General features: G+C 36.7%; 1 protein-coding gene across 1 annotated transcript; it reads right to left on the bottom strand.

The window, feature by feature from the left end:
- Positions 1 to 14: 14 nt before the first annotated feature.
- Positions 15 to 18,538, bottom strand: LOC127843972 (uncharacterized). Its single transcript, XM_052373898.1, has 7 exons — positions 18,359 to 18,538; positions 14,578 to 14,699; positions 12,020 to 12,221; positions 7,496 to 8,152; positions 7,206 to 7,379; positions 6,501 to 6,615; positions 15 to 5,287 (listed from the first exon to the last, which is right to left on the bottom strand). The coding sequence occupies exons 2-7, from the start codon at positions 14,687 to 14,689 to the stop codon at positions 2,930 to 2,932; spliced, it is 3,618 nt and encodes a 1,205-aa protein (XP_052229858.1). The 5' UTR covers positions 14,690 to 14,699; positions 18,359 to 18,538; the 3' UTR covers positions 15 to 2,929.
- Positions 18,539 to 19,465: the final 927 nt, after the last annotated feature.

The following is a 19,465-nucleotide window of genomic DNA, read 5'->3' as shown; positions in this document are numbered from 1 at the left end:
AATAAACACACATGTTTAAGTAATAGTTTTATTGATTAAACATAAAAAAGCAAGTTCCAATTTCATTTGTATATAATTTCTACAAACTGATCATGAATGCTGAAAATTGTGTGTATATTCTACCAGCAGAAACAAGCCATAAAGTTCAGCTTAATGACAAATAACTATTGCAATCATTAGGCCAATATTGCACTTTGTCTACCCTAGAACATATTGTTACCCAAGATGACACTATTGCATAAGTATATTTTTAGGGTTGACAAATTTCACTCTAGTTTTAAGTTAATGCCTTTGGAAGTGTCTTGTTCCAGGCAAAACAAAACAAGGATCAACAACTCCTGATTCACAGAGTACCATGTCTTGTGCACTACATTGAAATCTGTCTGAATGATGTCATCCAACAAGCAAGTTATTGTACTCTTAGTGTTGCGTGTACAGTACTTCGACATTACCTTTAATGTAGCTTAGAATGAATCATCAGCCTCTTTAAAACCAGGTTGTTATATTGTAACACAATCATTAAAACCTCTAGACTGAGTTGCTCAAAACTTAATCACCCACTTAAGCTAACTGCTTGTAACTTTAGGATAGAGATATTTTTAAAAACTAGATGATAAAACTGTAAACTTTGTGTTTGTTGTCATACTAATTTTATTTATATCTAAAGTAAACAGTTTGTTTGCTTAATTGGCAGTTAAAGTTTAAAGCATCTGGTCATAATCCAAAACCCAGAACTATAAAGAAAGCAACCAACTACTGGGGTCATTATTGTATTACAAGAAAAGTAAAGTCTATTGCACATATGAACTAATTAAAGATTTTTAAAGAAATCACTTTCAAATTCATAAAACCTATTTAAAGAAAATACATGCATTTAATTTAAGATAAACAATTTATATTAAAACAATGATGTGGTGTAAAACAGTAAATTAAAGTGTAAAATATTGATATAAAAATACCTATTAAAGAAAATTGTTGAAATAACAAGTCGACTTTGCCGTAAAAAAACAACGTTTGAACATTCAAACAACAGAATATTAAATATATATTGGTACAAAAATATTTTTGATAAAATACATATTAAGGGAATGTTGTGTGATTTTCTTTCACTGATATATCTGCATGTTTTCACATGCCCATGCAAATGTTGCTTGGAATCCCAAGTTTATTCATAAAATCATGTTTGATTACAGCTATGATATACCAATGTACTTGAGACATGCTGCAATATTATTTCAATAATCAGAGAGTACAGACCTCTCTGCAATGATCTGCTTGGCATATATTAACAAATAAGATTAAAGGAACTATTCCAACAAACCAACTGTCTATTGTTGCACTAGAAAAAGTATGGTCTTATTTAAAGGCGCTATAAAGAGACCTTTGCTTTTTTTTAAATAAACAAGAGACTCCTTGCCATGATAGGAACCTCTGCCAATTTATTTGAACTAGATGCCTGTTGGCAACTATTTGAGCCCATTGTCAATAATGCTTGTATTTCCATGTATATATAACAAGCTGCGACATGTATGACCTCTGACCTGTTGTATGGCCCACTGCCCAAGGAGTGAGGGCATTGCATTGACATGTGTTCTCCACTGTGTGAACATTTTTGGTACATTGTTTTTTTTATTATTGCATGATAAATGTTAAGGTAGATATATACTGTAATTTGACACATTTAATCATAAGTTACAGTTTGGACCTGACCTCTGACCTCTAATTGTGCCCTTAACCTGGAGAGGGAGTTGCTACATATGCCATCTTTACATGGTGCACTTTTATAGTAACTCCAAAATCGGTATTATATATGGGGCAGCAGTTTTGGGGGATTTGGTGGTAGATTTTGTTGCATTTATAAATTGGAATTGGGAATAAAGACATTTATTTGCTTTTAATTGTGTGTATGCTAAATCAGTGGTAAGGTTTGCATGTGAATCATGCACATGATTCATGTACCAATGTACATGAATCGGAAAACTATAAACCCAATTACTATGAGCCAACCCAAGAACTAAGGACTCGTGTCAAATTCCAGACCTTCAAAAAAATATTTTAAACTAATCATTTTTTTTTATTGAACATTTATTAGTCAGTTGACTTCGATGTTGCTATTTGCCAAGGATTTTGTGAGCGCAAGTGATAGCTTTAAAGGGACCTTTTCACGGTGTGGGAAAATGATGATTTTTTAAACAATTATCATATATTAAAAAAAGAATGTATGCAATATGTTTAAACAAGCAAAATAACACTTTTAACTAAGATTATTTTTTTAAATATTGGTTCATTAACGAATAATAATCATTTTAAATCCGTAACAAGTTGGCTTTTGCTTCAAGAGGACCCAGGGATGGCAATATTTTTAATGAACTTTTTGTTCTTGCTTTTATAATAATTTAAGACTATTAAAAACATAAAAAGTTTTTTCAAAAATATGAAAATCTGCAAACAAATCTCTTTTATGATAACATTCCTACTCATATGTCAAATTTTGTATTGCAGTAAGATTTGAGGAATACGTTCACATTATTTCAGCAAAGTTATATAAATCCATGCATGCTGGAAAAAGTTATGCTCAGGGCAAACAGTAAAGTAACATTGACCTTGGACCTAGGTACCTGGTTCTTGTTATAACACTTAGTCTCAACACGCTCATCATTTTTTCCAAATTAATTGATCATTTGATCTACGTCTTTTTTAACACTTGTATGCACTTCTAACAATTATATATAGCCAAATGTATCTGTTCTAGGTATAAATATCTTAATTTCCTTTTTTTAAACAGAAATTCTCCCCTTGAAGTCCTTTTTGATCCCATAGCTCATTATTAGGTACACAATTGAAAGTATCAACATTCAAGAAAGTTCTGGTCAATACAGAATAAACCAGCATTTAATTAGATTGACTTTGACAGTTTCAATTCTAAACATTATCGCTGCTTATCCAAAGTTGCTGGTCTATATACTTTCACGGTGACTTCTTGCAAGGGAGGTAAACCACGAATCATATCTGCAGCCTTTTCTGCCAACATGATGGTTGGTCCATTCAAGTTGCCGCTGACAACACTTGGCATGATTGAGGCATCCACCACCCGCAAACCTTCAAGTCCAATGACTTTGGTTTCTGGATCAACAACTGCCATTGGGTCATTGACTGATCCCATTTTACAGGTACATGATGGATGGTATGCTGAATCACATGCCTCACGCAAGAATGCATCAATTTCTGAATCAGACTGGACAGTAGGTCCAGGTTGGATTTCTCTTCCTCGAAACTCATCAAACGCTTTCTGTGCAATGATCTCGCGTGACAGCTTGACAGCATCCCTCATTTCCTCCCAATCTTGAGGCATCGCCATGTAGTTGGCCACAATCTTTGGATGTACCTTGGGATCTTGTGACTTCAGCTTCACAAAACCCTTACTCTGTGATCTCATTTGTCCAATATGGAACTGGAATGCATGACAGTCACCTGTTTTCCTACCATGATCCTTCACTACAGATGGTAGGAAGTGGATCTGAAGATCTGGATGTTCCACTCCAGCAGATGAGCGGATAAATCCACCAGACTCTAGGTGCGTAGTAGCACCCCAGCCCTTGCGTGTAAAGATCCACTCCAAGCCAATCTTGACCATGTTGTGTGGAAACTTCCACTGTGCTGTATACAGAGTAATGGGCTTTAGGCATTCATACTGCACATACATTTCCAGATGGTCCTGCAAGTTTTCACCCACCCCAGGCAGATGGGCGACAACAGGAATGTTCAATTTCTTGAGATCATCAGCATTTCCGACTCCAGACAACATTAACAACTGAGGGGAATTGATTGACCCTCCACATAGAATGACCTCCTTATTGGCAAATACTTTCTTCTTTTTTCCGTTCTGTTCATATTCCATGCCCACTGCTCTGTTTTTCTCAAACAGGATTTTGTTTGTAAGCGCTTTCACTTCTGCGGTAAGGTTGTGTCGCTGTTTTATGATTGGACGGAGATAGCTAGCTGCAGAGCTCCACCTCCATCCTTTGTGAATGGTCATATCCATCCAGCCGACTCCCTCCTGCTGGTACCCATTCATATCATCAGTGAACGGGTAACCAGCCTGCTGACCTGCCTCGATGAAGGTCTGGTGTAGAGGGTTCCCAGACGTGCCTCGGGACACGTGTAGCGGCCCACTGCTACCGCGATAGTCATCCTCACCAAGCTCATGAGTCTGTGACTTCTTAAAATACGGAAGACACTTAGAGTAGGACCAGTTGGTTGCCCCTTCCTTCTCCCAGCGATCGTAGTCATATGCATGGCCGCGGACATACACCATGGCATTGAGGGAGGAGGAGCCCCCCCACACTCTGCCTCTCGGCCAGTACATCACCCGGTTGTTGAGGTGTGGTTCAGGCTCTGTGTGGTAGAACCAGTTGTACTTGTCATCACAGAGGTTGTAGAACAGAGCTGCTGGCATCCAGATCTTCCACGAGTTGTCCTTTGGTCCGGCCTCCAGTAGCAGCACTCTATCTTCCCCATTCTCTGTGAGGCGGTTTGCTAGAACACAACCAGCAGAGCCTGCCCCCACAATAATATAGTCATACTCACTTCTTGTAGCAGCAGTAGAATACTTTGCACATGATGTAGAAAAGGGTTTTCTGCCATCTGGTTGTGCTCCCTGTGAACAATTTCTGAAGAGTTTTGAATTGACCGGAAATGTACTAAATTTCCTAGAAAACTGATTCAAAGTAGATTGGTGATCAATGTTACCATATATCTCATTATTACCTACTTCTTTTAACAAGTATTTATTCACATGAAATACGGAGGGAACAATAAAATCAGCATGTTGAACCAAAGCGTCCTTTTCGCCAACACCATTCAAAACAGCAATTTTGCACAACACATTGGCATCCTTGGCCATCCTCATGTCTAACACTGAGTCGCCCACCACCACAGTGCGATTGGAGTCCACACGGAACTCTCCCATGATAAGTTGTAAATTATGTGGGGATGGCTTAGGCTGAGAGAATGGATCATCACCACAGACCATCATGTCAATGTACTTCAACAGCCCAATAGTCTTCAGGTCTGCCAACGCAGACTCGCGCGAGTCCCCCGTGTTAATGGCAATCTTCACGTTGCAATTCTTGAGCATCTTGCAGAGGTCCCTGGCCTCGCTGCTGTTGTCCTCTGTATGGCCCTCCAGGAGGTGACGACATTCCACCCACAGCTGGTTCACCGTCCACATCGACTCCTCATAACTCAGACCGTTGTGCAGCAGGATCTCCAGCAGCTTGGACTTTACCTGAGACACCACACAGAAAGTTTAAGGAAAAAAAACTCAGGAAGGCATTGATCTCTGTGAATAAGAAAAGAGCTTTTTAAGGACAGTGTATTAGCCAGACGGCCATAAAGATTCAAGTATACCACCTTTACTCCATTTTGGGGGGTATAAAAGATGCATTAATTGTAACAAATTTTAAACTAGGTTTACCAAACTTGGCATATGAGGTTTTCAATATGGGTAATAAAAAAAAAAATGTTTTTAAGTGAAATCCGTCTAGCCATTTCATAGAAACTAGGTAACTAAACACTTTTAACTGCTTAGTTTATATGAAAATTTCATAGTGAAAAAATGGCCTGTTTATTTTTTACACGTTAAAAACAAGAGTTACCATATTTAACTATTATGTAAAAAAAAAAGTGTAAAAAAAAACACCTTAATTTTTACAAATATTTTACTACAGCTTCTGAACTCGGCTATCAGGGCATTGCAATATGGGGAACACATGTTGCAAGTTTGAATGAAATCTGCCAGCCATTGAAACAAGCTTGCTGAAAAACTTTAGCCTAGCTCAAACGCAGACAACTGGGCGAGTACAATAGCTTGCTTTTAATCAAAAAGTCTTGCTCAATAGTGTCTTGAATATCTATGGTTCATGGTAATGATATATTCGAAGTTTCAAAGTAATCGTTGAGAAATATGGAAATAGGTTGCTAAAATAAACTAGAATATTGTATGCTACTAAAATGCCCATTGCAAAGTTTATTGGAAAATAACTCAGCAACATGTGGATCATTTGGCATGTAAAAATTGTTTTGCACATCCGCACTTTGTGCTGATAACATGTTAATTTTCAATTTAAGCACTTGACATATGCAGAAGTAGTTCTCTTGACAAACACTTCATGTGGAATAATCAAAGGATAAACAGATCAACAAACAAGAGTGACGTCTATAAACATCTTCCCTGCAGAAGTATAAAAACATTATTCCTGGACATACTGACAGACTGTGAGAATGACTACCATATTTCCCCTGTCATAGCTAGGGGTATATTAACATAATTTTATAGTAACTGCTGATTGTTTTGTTGTTGTTATTGTTTGTTTTTGTTTTATTTCTGTAAAAAATGCAGAATTGCAGAACAATTTATCAAACACATACTGTAAAATATATTGTTGTAGCCATACTCAACATGAATACTGCGGTACACTCAAGTGTTGTTTATATCTGACCTGCAGAGTGGTGCCGTCTGCCAGTATTCCCACTTGCAGTTTCTGTGTCTCCAGGCTGACTCCCAGCTTCTGATGCACGTCTGCCCTCAGTTCCAGCCCTGTTGTCTGCTCCATCCTGCAATATATAAAATGGTTTGTAAACATATCACCCATGTATCTTTTGCATGTGTAACAGACCAGGAATGTTTTCTCGTTTATTGTGAAATGTTAAATGTGTTTACCAGAAATTTCTATTTGTCTGAGGAGATACAGAAAATGCCATTTGACGGAAAAGAAACAATATGCCCATGTCAAAGACTTCAAAATAAGATATGGCACTTGTAAAGTTAAAATAGCAGTTGATAATAACTTTTGGACTCGTAACATTAGTGATGTATAAAAAACATGGAGGTCACATACACGCAAAAAGTCCAAATAAAGCCAAGGTCAACAAAGGGTTGTGTGATATTGATGGATACAGAACAGTGATCAGCAACAACTGTGTAAGTATCAAATGTTTGCTTTATTCAATATTGGTGCGATAAGAAAGAGTAAAATCTACTGCACCTATCTGTCATGTCAGGAACGGTGAAAGGACACACAGACATATATGTCTCCCAAATTACAAGGGGCAAAAGTCTCTGGATTTGACAGCATAAACAACAGTATTCTACCAATATTAATACAGCTATCTTTGATGACCATGAAAGCAAAATGACAAGTTACCTGTTACATAGTGTGTGGAGCCATTGCACATATCTGCGGTGGGTGTTCATCAGAGTGCCATGCAGGTCAAACACAACCAGTTGTATGCCGTCCTGCACCATGAGGGCCCTGGTTGGGGAGGTCTTGCCATGCTCCTCCAGGTGATGAGGCTCAAACATGATCCGCTCTGCAGAACTGCAATCAGGAAGCTAGTTGTGTGTGATTTACATTTTAGAATGATTCTCATTATTTGTTTTAAAATGGTAAACTTCAGTTTCAGTGTAAATCAAAGAATCTAGAGCACTATGCACCTGTACTTATAGTACTGCTGCCACTCTTTGCCAGGCAGTATGAGAGGGAGGAGGTCACTGACTGTGTGTATGACGTGGTCTGCCTCTGGCAGCAGGTCCTGGCTATTTCCCACCCCACTCAGCACACCCACGGTCCAGCCCAGCTTGGCAGCCTTGCCCATCCCCACGTCTGCCTTCGTGTCTCCCACCATGACCGTCTCAGAGGGAGCCACGCCCAGCTGGGAGCAGATCTTGTGGGCGGAGTAGGGGCTTGGCTTGGGAATGTTGTCAGGATCATCACCGCACACCACCAGGTCAATGTACTTCTCAAGGTCCAGCTCTTTGAGTGTTTCTGTTGTACCCTTACGTGAATCTGAAGTGGATATTGCTATCTTGACATCATTCTTCTTCAAAATTTTGAACAGCAGTTTCAGGTTGGCCAAAGACTTGAGAGTGTCGGTGCTTGTGTGGTCTCCCTCCTCCCAGACGCTGACTACCATGCCCCTGGCTGCAGCCTCCTCATAGCCCTCTGTTTCCAGCAGCTTGGTGAGCTCTGTCTGGATGATCAGCTTGGTGGACTCTGCAAGCAGGCCAGGATTGAACTTCTTGCTGATGCGACAGTAGCCCAGCAGCTCAAAGATTTTATTCTCTAAATCTCGGCCTGTGGCTGCACATATCCTGCAATGAATAAGTGAATTAAGTAGAATCTAGATGGTAACACAGGACATGATTATGTATGAGAATTATTTACATGCAACTTTGCAGCAAATATTGGCAAACTAGCCCTTTTGTTGTGGAATTGGTAATTTTTAAGTTTTGTAAATTGTAAAAAAAAACTATAGACAACAAATTTATAGTTCAACTTATGTTTTTTCCCCATTAAAAAAGATTCAGCATACAACTGACCAAGTTTTTTATATTGCATGACCAATTTAAGATTTGAATTTATCGGAGATCTTGTTGGAAGAAAGGTTTCCAGCAAATGTCATAAAGTGTTATCATTTAACTATTGACCATGTTGCCATTTCAAGAATACTTCCCCAACCCATGGCAGTAAATCAAGAAATATTATATTTAAGATGGTAAGATTATAACATACAAAAATAATATTAATCCTCTGAGCCTTATCTTTTCAGAGCATATAATCTTTTAAGTTTCCAATGTAAAGTCTATTTTAAGGGAGGTATAACAAGTCTATTGGGGGATATAACAAGGATGTACAGATACCAACAGAAAGATAGCTTTAAAATGTAAACATTAAAAGATACACCCTCTCATGTCTAGATAACAATGTCCTACCACAGGTGATTTTTTGGTTTCAACACAGTGATAGATATGGGCAGGTAAACAACCAGTGTATCACAGAACACTGAGGACAATGTGTGATAAAGATAGTGAGCAATAAGTAACTGCTTACCATTAATATAGTTATATAGTTCACATTTAAGGACAAAATACAGAACACTTTTAAACAAGAAAATAATTGTTTATCACAACATTGAGCTGTTAAAGGACAGCACCTTCACAACAACATCATGAACACAAATATATGCCCATTATACAAAATGGACCCCATATCTGGAAAGTTAATGACGATTCTGTAAATATTAATGAGTGAATAGACCTGAAAATTGGTGAAATTTGCTTTTTTGTATAAACAAAGAGAAATAACTCTGATTTGCCTTGTGCATTTTGGCAAGTTATCAAAGTTAGCATATATTTTATGTCAACAAATGTTTGTAAATTTGGTGAAGATTAAAACAAAACTGTATAAGTAAAAGATGGCAATTATTCTGCATTGACTCGGGTGGAAATTGGCTGGTTATATCAAAATTGCTCTGCTTTTTATGTCAACAAAAATTGCCAGAAAGTTTGGTAAAGATTTAAAAAAACTGTACAAGTTACAGAGCGCACTGGCAAATCTAGCAATTTTAGTAAAAATAAAGGACAATAACCATCAAGTGTAAAGTGCAAATGTGCTCCTTATCACACTTAGTCTCTATCTTATGTTAAACATTTTCTGAAAGTTTGGTTAAGATTTGATGAAAACTGTACAAGTTAAGAGAGCAAAAAGTTGCCTGCCCAACAACCTGCCCATTTCTTCCTCAGCCACGGGTGTCCCCATAATACATTCTGTCGAGAGCCTAGAATATGAAAAGCTGAAACCACATTAAAGTAAGACTTTTTATTTTTTATTTTACAGACAGAGATAACAGGTATCAGTGAATGTTGATGAGGCCAACATTTTTAGTTCATGTATTAGTTTTTAGAGGAACTTTTTTTTTAAACAAGACGGCCATCATTTGGAGTGATTTTCTAGAAAAATAAATACTCTGAAGTCATGGAAATATATAATTTGTGTACTTCAATATCATTAGAAATAAGGCTAGTTGTTCATGTTTTTGAATTCATCACAAGTCCTTCTCGTCACAATCATCCTCATCATCATCATCATCAAAAACAACTTAGTAACATCAATTTCCGTATCTCATTAATGGTTGTAATCATCTTAAGAAAACAGCAACTTCAACCTGTGTTAATTCAAAGGTTGCACTTTATCAAAAATTGCACACTAAATTATCACATGCTGTGGAAGCAATATATTTCAACAGACAAAATCAATTTTTTAAATCAGTGGACATGTAGTTAAAACAAATCTGAGAAGGTTTCATAAAGATTGGGCAAAAAGTAAGACTTCTAGGGTGCTTAAAAGGTTTTATTATAGGCTGCCATGTTTTTCTACTGACAGGGATCATTTTTTTACTGGGCCTAGATATCATTTAAACAAATTTTCTGAGCAAATTTCATGACGATTGCAGTACAAAAGTAACGTCTACAGTGTTAACACCCTGTCAATATATCCATATTAAGAAAACTACCCCCCTGGCGGCCATGCTTTTCAACAAACCGGAAACATTTTCAAAATTAGCTGAGACATCATTAGAACATGTTCTGAATAAGTTTCATAAAGATTCGAATATGAAGATTTCTTCTATAATTTTAACAAGCTTTTACTTTAATTTGACATAGTGACCTAGTTTTTGACCACACATGAACCAGTTTCAAATGCAGACAAGATAATATTGGAAGGGATGTTTTCACAAAGTTTCATAAGAATTAGAAAATATATGTGGTATCTTGAGTGTCAACAAGGTAAATGTTTATGTTGGACTACGCGAGATGCAGAATCATTATTGAGAAACACCCACAACACCAATGTGATCTCTTCCACAACTTCATTGACTTTAAGAAAGCTTACGACTGTGTGTTGCATGATGGCCTATGGCATGTTTTGAGAGGATATAACGAAGGGATAGTGCAAGTCATTTAAGAACTCTACAGAAACTTCAGGACATCAGTGGGCATCGGTCAGTGTTGTCGGCTATATCCCGTCCTGTTCAACCTTTTCCTTGACAAGATAATGCAGGAGACATTCCATGACCACCACACCTCTATCTTCATTGGTGAAGACCCATCAGTTGAGATTCGCTGATGACATTGATCCCATGGGTGGCATCAGCAGTGAACGTCAAGAGCTCACCAACAGACTCGAGGAAAGAGCAAGAGCATACAGGATGGAGGTCAGCACGGATAAGTTGAAGATCATGGTAAACAGCACGACCAACACCAGTGCCGACATCACTATAAACGGCGAGAAGCTAGAAGAAGTGACCAGCTTCAAGTACTTGGGAGCAACCCTGTCCAGAATGGTAGCAGTACTTCTGATGTCCAAATAAGAATTTCCATTGCAACCGCAGCGATGGCCAGACTGAGCAGGTTGTGAACAAGCAGTTCTGTCAGCTTTGCCACCAAGGACAGGCTCTACAAATCCCTTGAAGTCTTCATCGTACTCTACAGCTGCGAGAACTGGACGCTTCTCGGGAACACAGAACGCAGGATACAGGCATTTGAACATAAATGTCTCCGAAGACTGCTTCGCATCTTCTATATGGAGTACAAGACCAACAAGTTCATCCGGAATATGACTGCAACACTTGTTGGTCCACAAGGCCCCCTACTGACGACTGTCAAATGACAAAAGTTGTCTTGATTTGGACACATCACCAGGCACGACTCTCTGTGCAAGACTGTTCTCTAGGAGGGCACGCTTGAGGGAAGTCGCCGTCGTCAGAAGAAAAGCTGAATTTACAATGTAAAAGAGTGGACATCTCTTTCCATGGATGAATTACTCTCAGAAGCACACAACAGTCCCGACTGTAGGATTTCTGTATCGTCGTCCCTTATTTCCCCCCAATGGCTAAACCAGTCAAGGGATTGATGATGATGATAATGACGCAAGACGCACAACAAACAATGGAAAAAAGGTAATCACAAAAAATCTCACCATGAGCAGGTGAAAGTATTAAGTTTCTGGTAAAAGAAAATCCAATCCCATGATTTTTACGTTGGGCTATATTGTATCGAAATGTTTCAATTTTGAGATAAAGAAGAAGTTGTTTCATGAGGACTATATGAAATCATTGTTTATCAGTTTTATTGTGATTTAGTAGATGCGTGCTCATCTGAAACACTACGGGTACTCACTTTTTACTGATCTTGTGTAACCATGGCAGCCACATGGAATGAAAGCAAATGAGAGTTCCATCCTTGTCAAAGATGACCAGAGACATCTTCTTGTTTTCTGTCACTGTTCTAGTGGTTCGCACATTTTTTACTGTGGCCCTTAGATCCATTTGCGAATGAACAGTTCTCAACTTTGCATATGTTGTTATTCTGCGATGTATGTCTGAAAACAACAACAATTTACTTAACAAGATGAAGCACTATCCAACATGTGGTTGGTTCTCCATCGCTTAATGAAACTCAGAACAAACAAACAATTATTAAATTATTATTTACTTTAACTTGCAAGTCAGGGTGTAGTATATTTTGTGTAGTTTTAAGTGTGTTTCCCCTCATACTCCCAGTACAGACTGCTACCTAAGCATGCAGAGTGTCTGCTTTAGCTTGGATGCAGTTTCTGAGACTGCCTGATCAATCATAAACATAAGGCCACAACAAATTTATCAGTTGTTCTGCAGAATTTGACCCAACAAAATTGGAGCGAGCTAGTCAAAATAAATTCATAATTTTTATCCCATGTTTGATATAAATAGAGACCAGCAAAAAGAGCATAATAAAAAAATGTGTTCATATCAATTAAACATTTCTGCCAAACATATTCAAATTATATATATATATATATATATATATATATATATATAATTCCAATAGTTTCCTATTCATACAATCCAGTCCAATTTTCTTCCTTGACTTTTGTAAGCGACCATTATAGCAATATTAGCAATCAATTTTCGCATCAGAAATGGTTGATTGAGGCACCTTTTTAAAGATCCCATAAATTATGACAGCAGTTTGATAAGATCTGCTTCAGAATTGTTGCTTTAAGATGTATCTTTCATTTCAGTTCCTTGTATATATGTTCTGCACAACAATTAATGAAGTTGCAGTGAACAAATAAAAAGAGGGCCACAATTTCCCTGAAGCGCTCGCCTGAGTTTTAAGTAAGCAATTGAGACGTGTTGTGAGAAAACTGGGCTTTATGCATGTGCGCAAAGTGTCGTCCCAGATTAGCCTGTGCTGTCTGCACAGGCTAATCAAGGACGACACTTTCCGCCTTAGCTGGATTTTTGTGTAGAAGAGACTTCATTTAAACGAAAAATACCATGCGGACTGCACAGGCTAATCTGGGATGACATTTTACGCACATGCATTATGCCCAGTTTTGTCAGAACACGACTCAATTGTTAAAACATGACCAGTTGACCAAGTTGTTAGACACATGTGACTTGACCTAGGTATGGTCAGAGTATTTTTTAAAATAACATTTTGTCTAAGTATTATTAAGATCAGGTGAGCTAATAAGTGCTTTGCAACTTCTCCATCAACTGTCTATTCATAAGTGCAAAAGAGGACAAAGGATAATAATTCTGTCGAAATCGTAGCAGCTGAAATTCTTCTCTTTACAATCATCTCCACATTAGGGTCATTCAACTTAGAAAATTTGAGAAAGATCCACCCAGTATTTTAAGAGGAGTTTAAAACACAAGTTTCAAGCAACTATTCCAAATAGAAACAAGAAATGTGTTTGTCAGAAACACAATGCCCCCTATTGCGCCACTTTGAAGCCATAAATTTGACCTTTGACCTTGAAGGATGACCTTGACCTTTCACCACTAAAAAGTGCAGCTCCACGAGATACACATGCTTGCCAAATATGAAGTTGCTGTGTTCAATATTTAAAAAGTTATGATAAAACTTTAACGAAGGTTAAAATTATAGGAAAGAAAAATACAATGATATTTTACCTTTGACCTTGAATGTTGACCTTGACCTTTTACCACTAAAAATGTGAAGCTGCACGAGAAGTAAGTAAGAGATTAAATGGAGAAATGAAAATTATTTATTTTTTAATTTTGACCTTTGACCTTGAAGGATGACCTTGACTTTCACAACTCAAAATGTGCAGCTCCACGAGATACACATGCATGCCAAATATGAAGTTGCTGTGTTCAATATTATAAAAGTTATGATAAAACTTTAACGAAGGTTTACATAAAGTTTTAGGAAAATAAAAAAAAAGGAAAAATAACAACAATATTTGACCTTTGACCTTGAAGGATGACCTTGACCTTGACTTTTCACCACTAAAAATGAGCAGCTACATGAGATACACATGCATGGTAAATATCAAGTTGGTATGTTCAATATTGCAAAAGTTATCAAACATTAAACAAGGTTAAAGTTATGGGACAGACAGACAGACAGGACAAAAACAATATACCCCCGATCTATCGATCCGGGGGCATAAAAACAAATGGTCACAATTCTTCCAAAAATTATTGCAGACCAATTCTCTCAAAACACAAGGTTCAGGAGATATGGATAGACAAATAGTGACATTCTTAAGGATTAAAATGTGTTATAGTGAAAACAATTAATTGTTCCAATGTACTTGACCTTACAAACATGCAAGCACACATGTTCTGATGCTTCATGAACACTTAAAGTATATTTCCAGTAAGTATTCTTTCTTAATAGGAAATGAAGAAATACAACATTTACAGACAGCATTTACTTACTATTATAACATTGTGAGGTATGTCTCAGTTGCCCTCGGGATGCCAGGTAGGCCAGTTGTCTCTGACATTTCTGGGTGTGGCTCAAGACTCTGGTCAGATGACTAAACCCCATCCTTGGTGACCTGAAATCAAGTGAGAGCTTGTATCTTACTAACAGTTTACTAATATCTTTTAATTATGGCAAGGTAAAACAACAACAACAAACATAAACAAGAGAGCCTTAAAGTGCTCATCTGAGTTCAAGGTACGCCAATTGTTGATGACTAGTCCTGGTTATCTAGCCTTTGACCCCACTAAGACCCAGGTTGAAACTGTCCTAGATACAGTAAGGATAAACAATATGACAAAGTGTCAATACTTCTGAGTCATAAATTTAGGTTCTAGAGTGGTAACAAGGTTTTGTTAAGATTCAAACCTGGCCAATGAAAATATTATTATTATATTTATTATTTTCAATATTCTGACCAAGTTTTGTCAGGATTGAGTCAAAAATGTGGCTTCTAGACTGGAAACAAAGTTTTGATTTGAACAAACTGTGTATGGGACCACTATATGGTATTACATAGCCATTATTAAACATCTAAGCATAGTGTTACAGATACTTTTTAAGTCTCCACTTGTAAAATCAAACTTTAGCTCTGAGCTCATTATCCCTTCATACAATACTAAGTTCAGGCTTTTGTTATGGGTTTGCTAAGTCAAGAAAGGTTTGTCCGAGAAATGTTCTTTCAAATTTTTCTTCAGCTTGTTTATTATGACTAACGAGTTCAGCAATATTGTGTTTTTGTTCTTTTTTGTGAGAGAGTTTCAAGAGGATGAAGCCAGTCTTCAATTCCAAAATGAAACATATTTATTCAAACTAGTAATGCTGTCATACAATCATGTACAAATCAACCATTAAATTTAGTATATAGTAGTATATTTGAAATGGTATAGTAAAATTATTTAAATCATAAAGGCAAACATGATTTCTTACCTGCAAGTTGATTGTCAATATCAAACAAAATTATTCAAACTAGTAATGCAGTAAATCTCTAGTGCCTGCATCACCTTAAACACTAGTTTGGTATTTGAATCCTGGATTATTTGGCTTTACCAGGTGATTACAGAATCTAATACAGGAAACATTTGTTGTCAAATCAAACCATTAATTACTGAAACAACACTTGTATACATGAAACTTGCTTAAGAAGTGATAAACATTGCATAATCCAGATGTTTGCAGATAAGAAAGGAATGCACAACTACTACATGGACAAAAACTAAGAAGAAGACTTGCTAAAAACAACCATTAATATTATATAAAGTTATACAAGGGTTCATTCTAGCTAGCAATTTAATCATGTCATGAAGAAAGTATTCTGGCTGATAACACGTTGTTTATCTGAAATTACAGACAGTATAATTCAGGACGAATCTATGTGATAGGCATTTTCTTCGCTTAAACAATGCAGAAAAAATCACAATCTTCAGCATTTTTCCAGCAAAAATACACTTACAGTAAGTGTTAAACAGGTGTACTTTTTATATTTGAAAAAAAAGTTATCATAAGATTAGTATGTTCAAATGAAATTAAAGCTTGTTTAAGTATATTTTAATTAAGTTGATTGATACACTTTATAATGCAGAAAAAGTAGAGGAAAAAATCACAAGCGCATTAAATGGGCATAAAAACGTCGCCAATACCGCCGCCTTAAATGCGCATTAAATACGCTTTTCATAGCAGACCAGAACGATTTAAACCAGTATAATGAGAAACCGCTCTCATAATACTAGGATTGCGTCGAGCAAATATGCGCGACTGTTTTTGAAAATGTTCGTTTTCAACTTCTTTAAATCTTTAGCATCTTTTATTCTTTCTGAGTTCCGCAATTCAGTGTTAAATATGTTACACAGATAAATACGATAACCCTTTATGTATAGATCTTTCTCCTCGCTCAGAATGGTATAGAAATCACGCACGTACCTATTAATCAGATAAGTAAGAAATTCCCCGAAGAACGGTCAGCTGTACACAAATAACTTGCCAAAAACAATACAAAATTCCAGTTCCGTAGTTCCGTGCAGTTGAATGACGCTAGTACGTGTCAAACATGAGCACGTGCAGTCGGAACGGTCAACTTATGTGACATAGCATTCTCTTGATCACGACGTCAAATTGTTTATAGTCGGAAAAAAGTGTTGTTATCAACATCAAATAACAATAACATTTATGGTGTAAAAAGTTCATAAACAAGTCAATAAAATAGCAAAAGGAAATTAAAAGATTCGCAACAATTTGACAGTGAACCCACCTTGTGCGTGTGTATTGTTTTACTCTGACCCTCGTACAGCGTAGTTCCTTTATTTATAATGTTCGGTAAAAAAAATACGAAAATAACAATAATCCATACCCACGCAGGTATGCGGATACTTTGATAACAGATAGCACTTCCATAACAGATAAAAACACTTCCATAACAGATAAAACCAAAAGCCACGGCGAGAAGAGAGTTCTTCATCTTTTTTTGCAGTTATGTTCTGTTTATTTGGTTTTCAGATACGAAATATTGTTGGTCGATTAATGGTGTAGCACTTCGTATTGCGAAGAAAGAAATTCGCAGAAAAACGGTTGATAATATACAACAAACACGATAAAATTCCATCGATAAGCAGCATGAATTAGATGAATGAGTACAAATTTCAAAAAAAATAAAAATGCTTTAAAGTAAACCAAGAGGTGCTTACTTTTCGAAATAAAAGATAAATATTATCCATTAATGTTACACCATGTTAAATATAAGTCGACACTTTGTACCAGATATAGCACACTTTTTTTAATGAATCAGAAATGCAGAATTCGCTTTGGCATACCGGTACTGTTATAGTATTAAAGCAGGCAATGTATCAACATGTATGCACTGAAGTAAATAAAAAACGAATCTCCGAAACATTTTTTTATCCCTTTGAAACACGATTTTATAAAAAAAAGGGAAAGATAAATGTGAAACTAACTCGATATGTCTGATGAGTACATTCTATATGACCATATATTTTTCAGTTTTCGAGTCACCCAACCGCCAGATCTTCGCATTGTTCATGAGCTTAACCAATTTTAACGAACGTTTTTTGAAACGAAAAGGTTGCTATAAAGCATTTTAACTATGTCCTAATAAAGATACTAGCTACATTTACTTACATATTACATAGGATGTTATGAAACATTATTCTGCTAAAACTGCTACTTAGAGATAAATATCAGCGGCTATGCAGGTCCGATATTCTTTTAACTCAACCAATAAAGTGATTTAGAGTAAGGTGAATCGCACTTCGAACTTACGTTATCATTGCTCAAAAGTAAGGGCTCACTATAAGCAGAGCTCAAGATAAAGGGAGTTTTCAGTTTATATTATTTTTTGTGTGGCTACGCATTAGTATCGTCTTGATGATGCGATTCTAATGAGCACCATTGACATAGGATTAAATGAAGAACAATGGTGCATTTGCCTCTTTAAGTCCCATTCGCTCCAGTTATTGAGAGCCCTGCTTTAAAAAAACACTTAAGAACTTTCCTTTTCCTTGGGCTTTTGTTTTCCTCTGTTATCGAAGTTGTATCGGTTATCGAAGTATCCACATTACCGCACATTATCTTTTATAGTTTTGTATTCAACACGTGTATAACAATATACATTTTAAAAATTATATGATAAAATTTGCATTGTATTGTGATGTCATGCAAAATAATATAATTACACATATACGAATAAACTAAGAGTTACAAACATTGAAAGTAAGAACTCACAAATTTGCTCACAACAGCAACGTAGTCCTGTTAATAAGAATGTTCATAACAAATCGGATAAATACGTATAAGCGCGACCTTTTAAACAAAATAACACACGCATAGCGCATCTGATATTGCACTTTTTAATTTTCTTGTCTTATCTTCTTGATATAAATTAGAACATTGATAAAATACTGAGGCTACAAAGTATTGTCTGATTGGACAAGACAGAAAATATCCGTAATCAGTTGCAGTGGCGGATCAAGAATAAAAGGGGGGGGCGTAAACTTTGATGATTACAAATTTTAGTTTTAAGCTTTTTATCTTGTATTCTAAATATTTGGATGAGCTTACTTGCAATTGATTTGAAATAGGCCATCTTAAACTACAGACTTATGGGAGGTTTTCGTTCGATAGCTTTTTTTTAAATTCCGTTCCGACGGAAAATATCATGACACAAAAAACGAGGAATGCACGATACCAGTAGAGCTCAATAGGAGTATTCACTCAGACGAACTGATCGCCATTTTGTCAACCAGTTACCTGTAAGTAATCTCATTAAATACAGTCAGTCTACTAATGCTAAGCATTTAAACTGTACTGCTCCGTTGTTCTGATTTTCGACTAATAATTGAACCTCGCAAATCATAAAAGTACGTTCTACACCCGCCGCCGTATTATGTAAGCGTATGAGTGTTCTAATCGTGCAGATGTTCTTAAACATTTGGAAACATTTTACCCCAGCGGATATACGGAAACGTGTCTCGCTTAAGTAGGTTCCTATAATATTATTACTCTTATCGTTATTTGAATTTGATCTTAAATCTGCCGTCTACTACTAGGCTCTCATAGGGCTTCCGGAAAGGAGTTTTTGCAAACTCGGCATGTCCGGTGTGTCCTAGCGACGATATAGGACCACTCCATGTTTGATCATATACTCCCACAGCCATCTGACCCTTCGGTGCCTCATTTCATTGCAAATTGAAACATCCGCATCCAAAAAAAATTAAGTTTCAAAAGTTGATGCCGAATGGTGTTCTCTGGACTGTTCCGGTATATTCGGCGAACAATTTGAAACCATTCAGAAAATTCTGGTGTTTACATGCGACAGATGTGTTCTTTTTT

The sequence above is a fragment of the Dreissena polymorpha genome, chromosome 9, assembly GCF_020536995.1.
Source record: "Dreissena polymorpha isolate Duluth1 chromosome 9, UMN_Dpol_1.0, whole genome shotgun sequence".
NCBI classification, from domain to species: domain Eukaryota; kingdom Metazoa; phylum Mollusca; class Bivalvia; order Myida; family Dreissenidae; genus Dreissena; species Dreissena polymorpha.
This window is presented reverse-complemented; position numbering and strand designations above follow the sequence as displayed.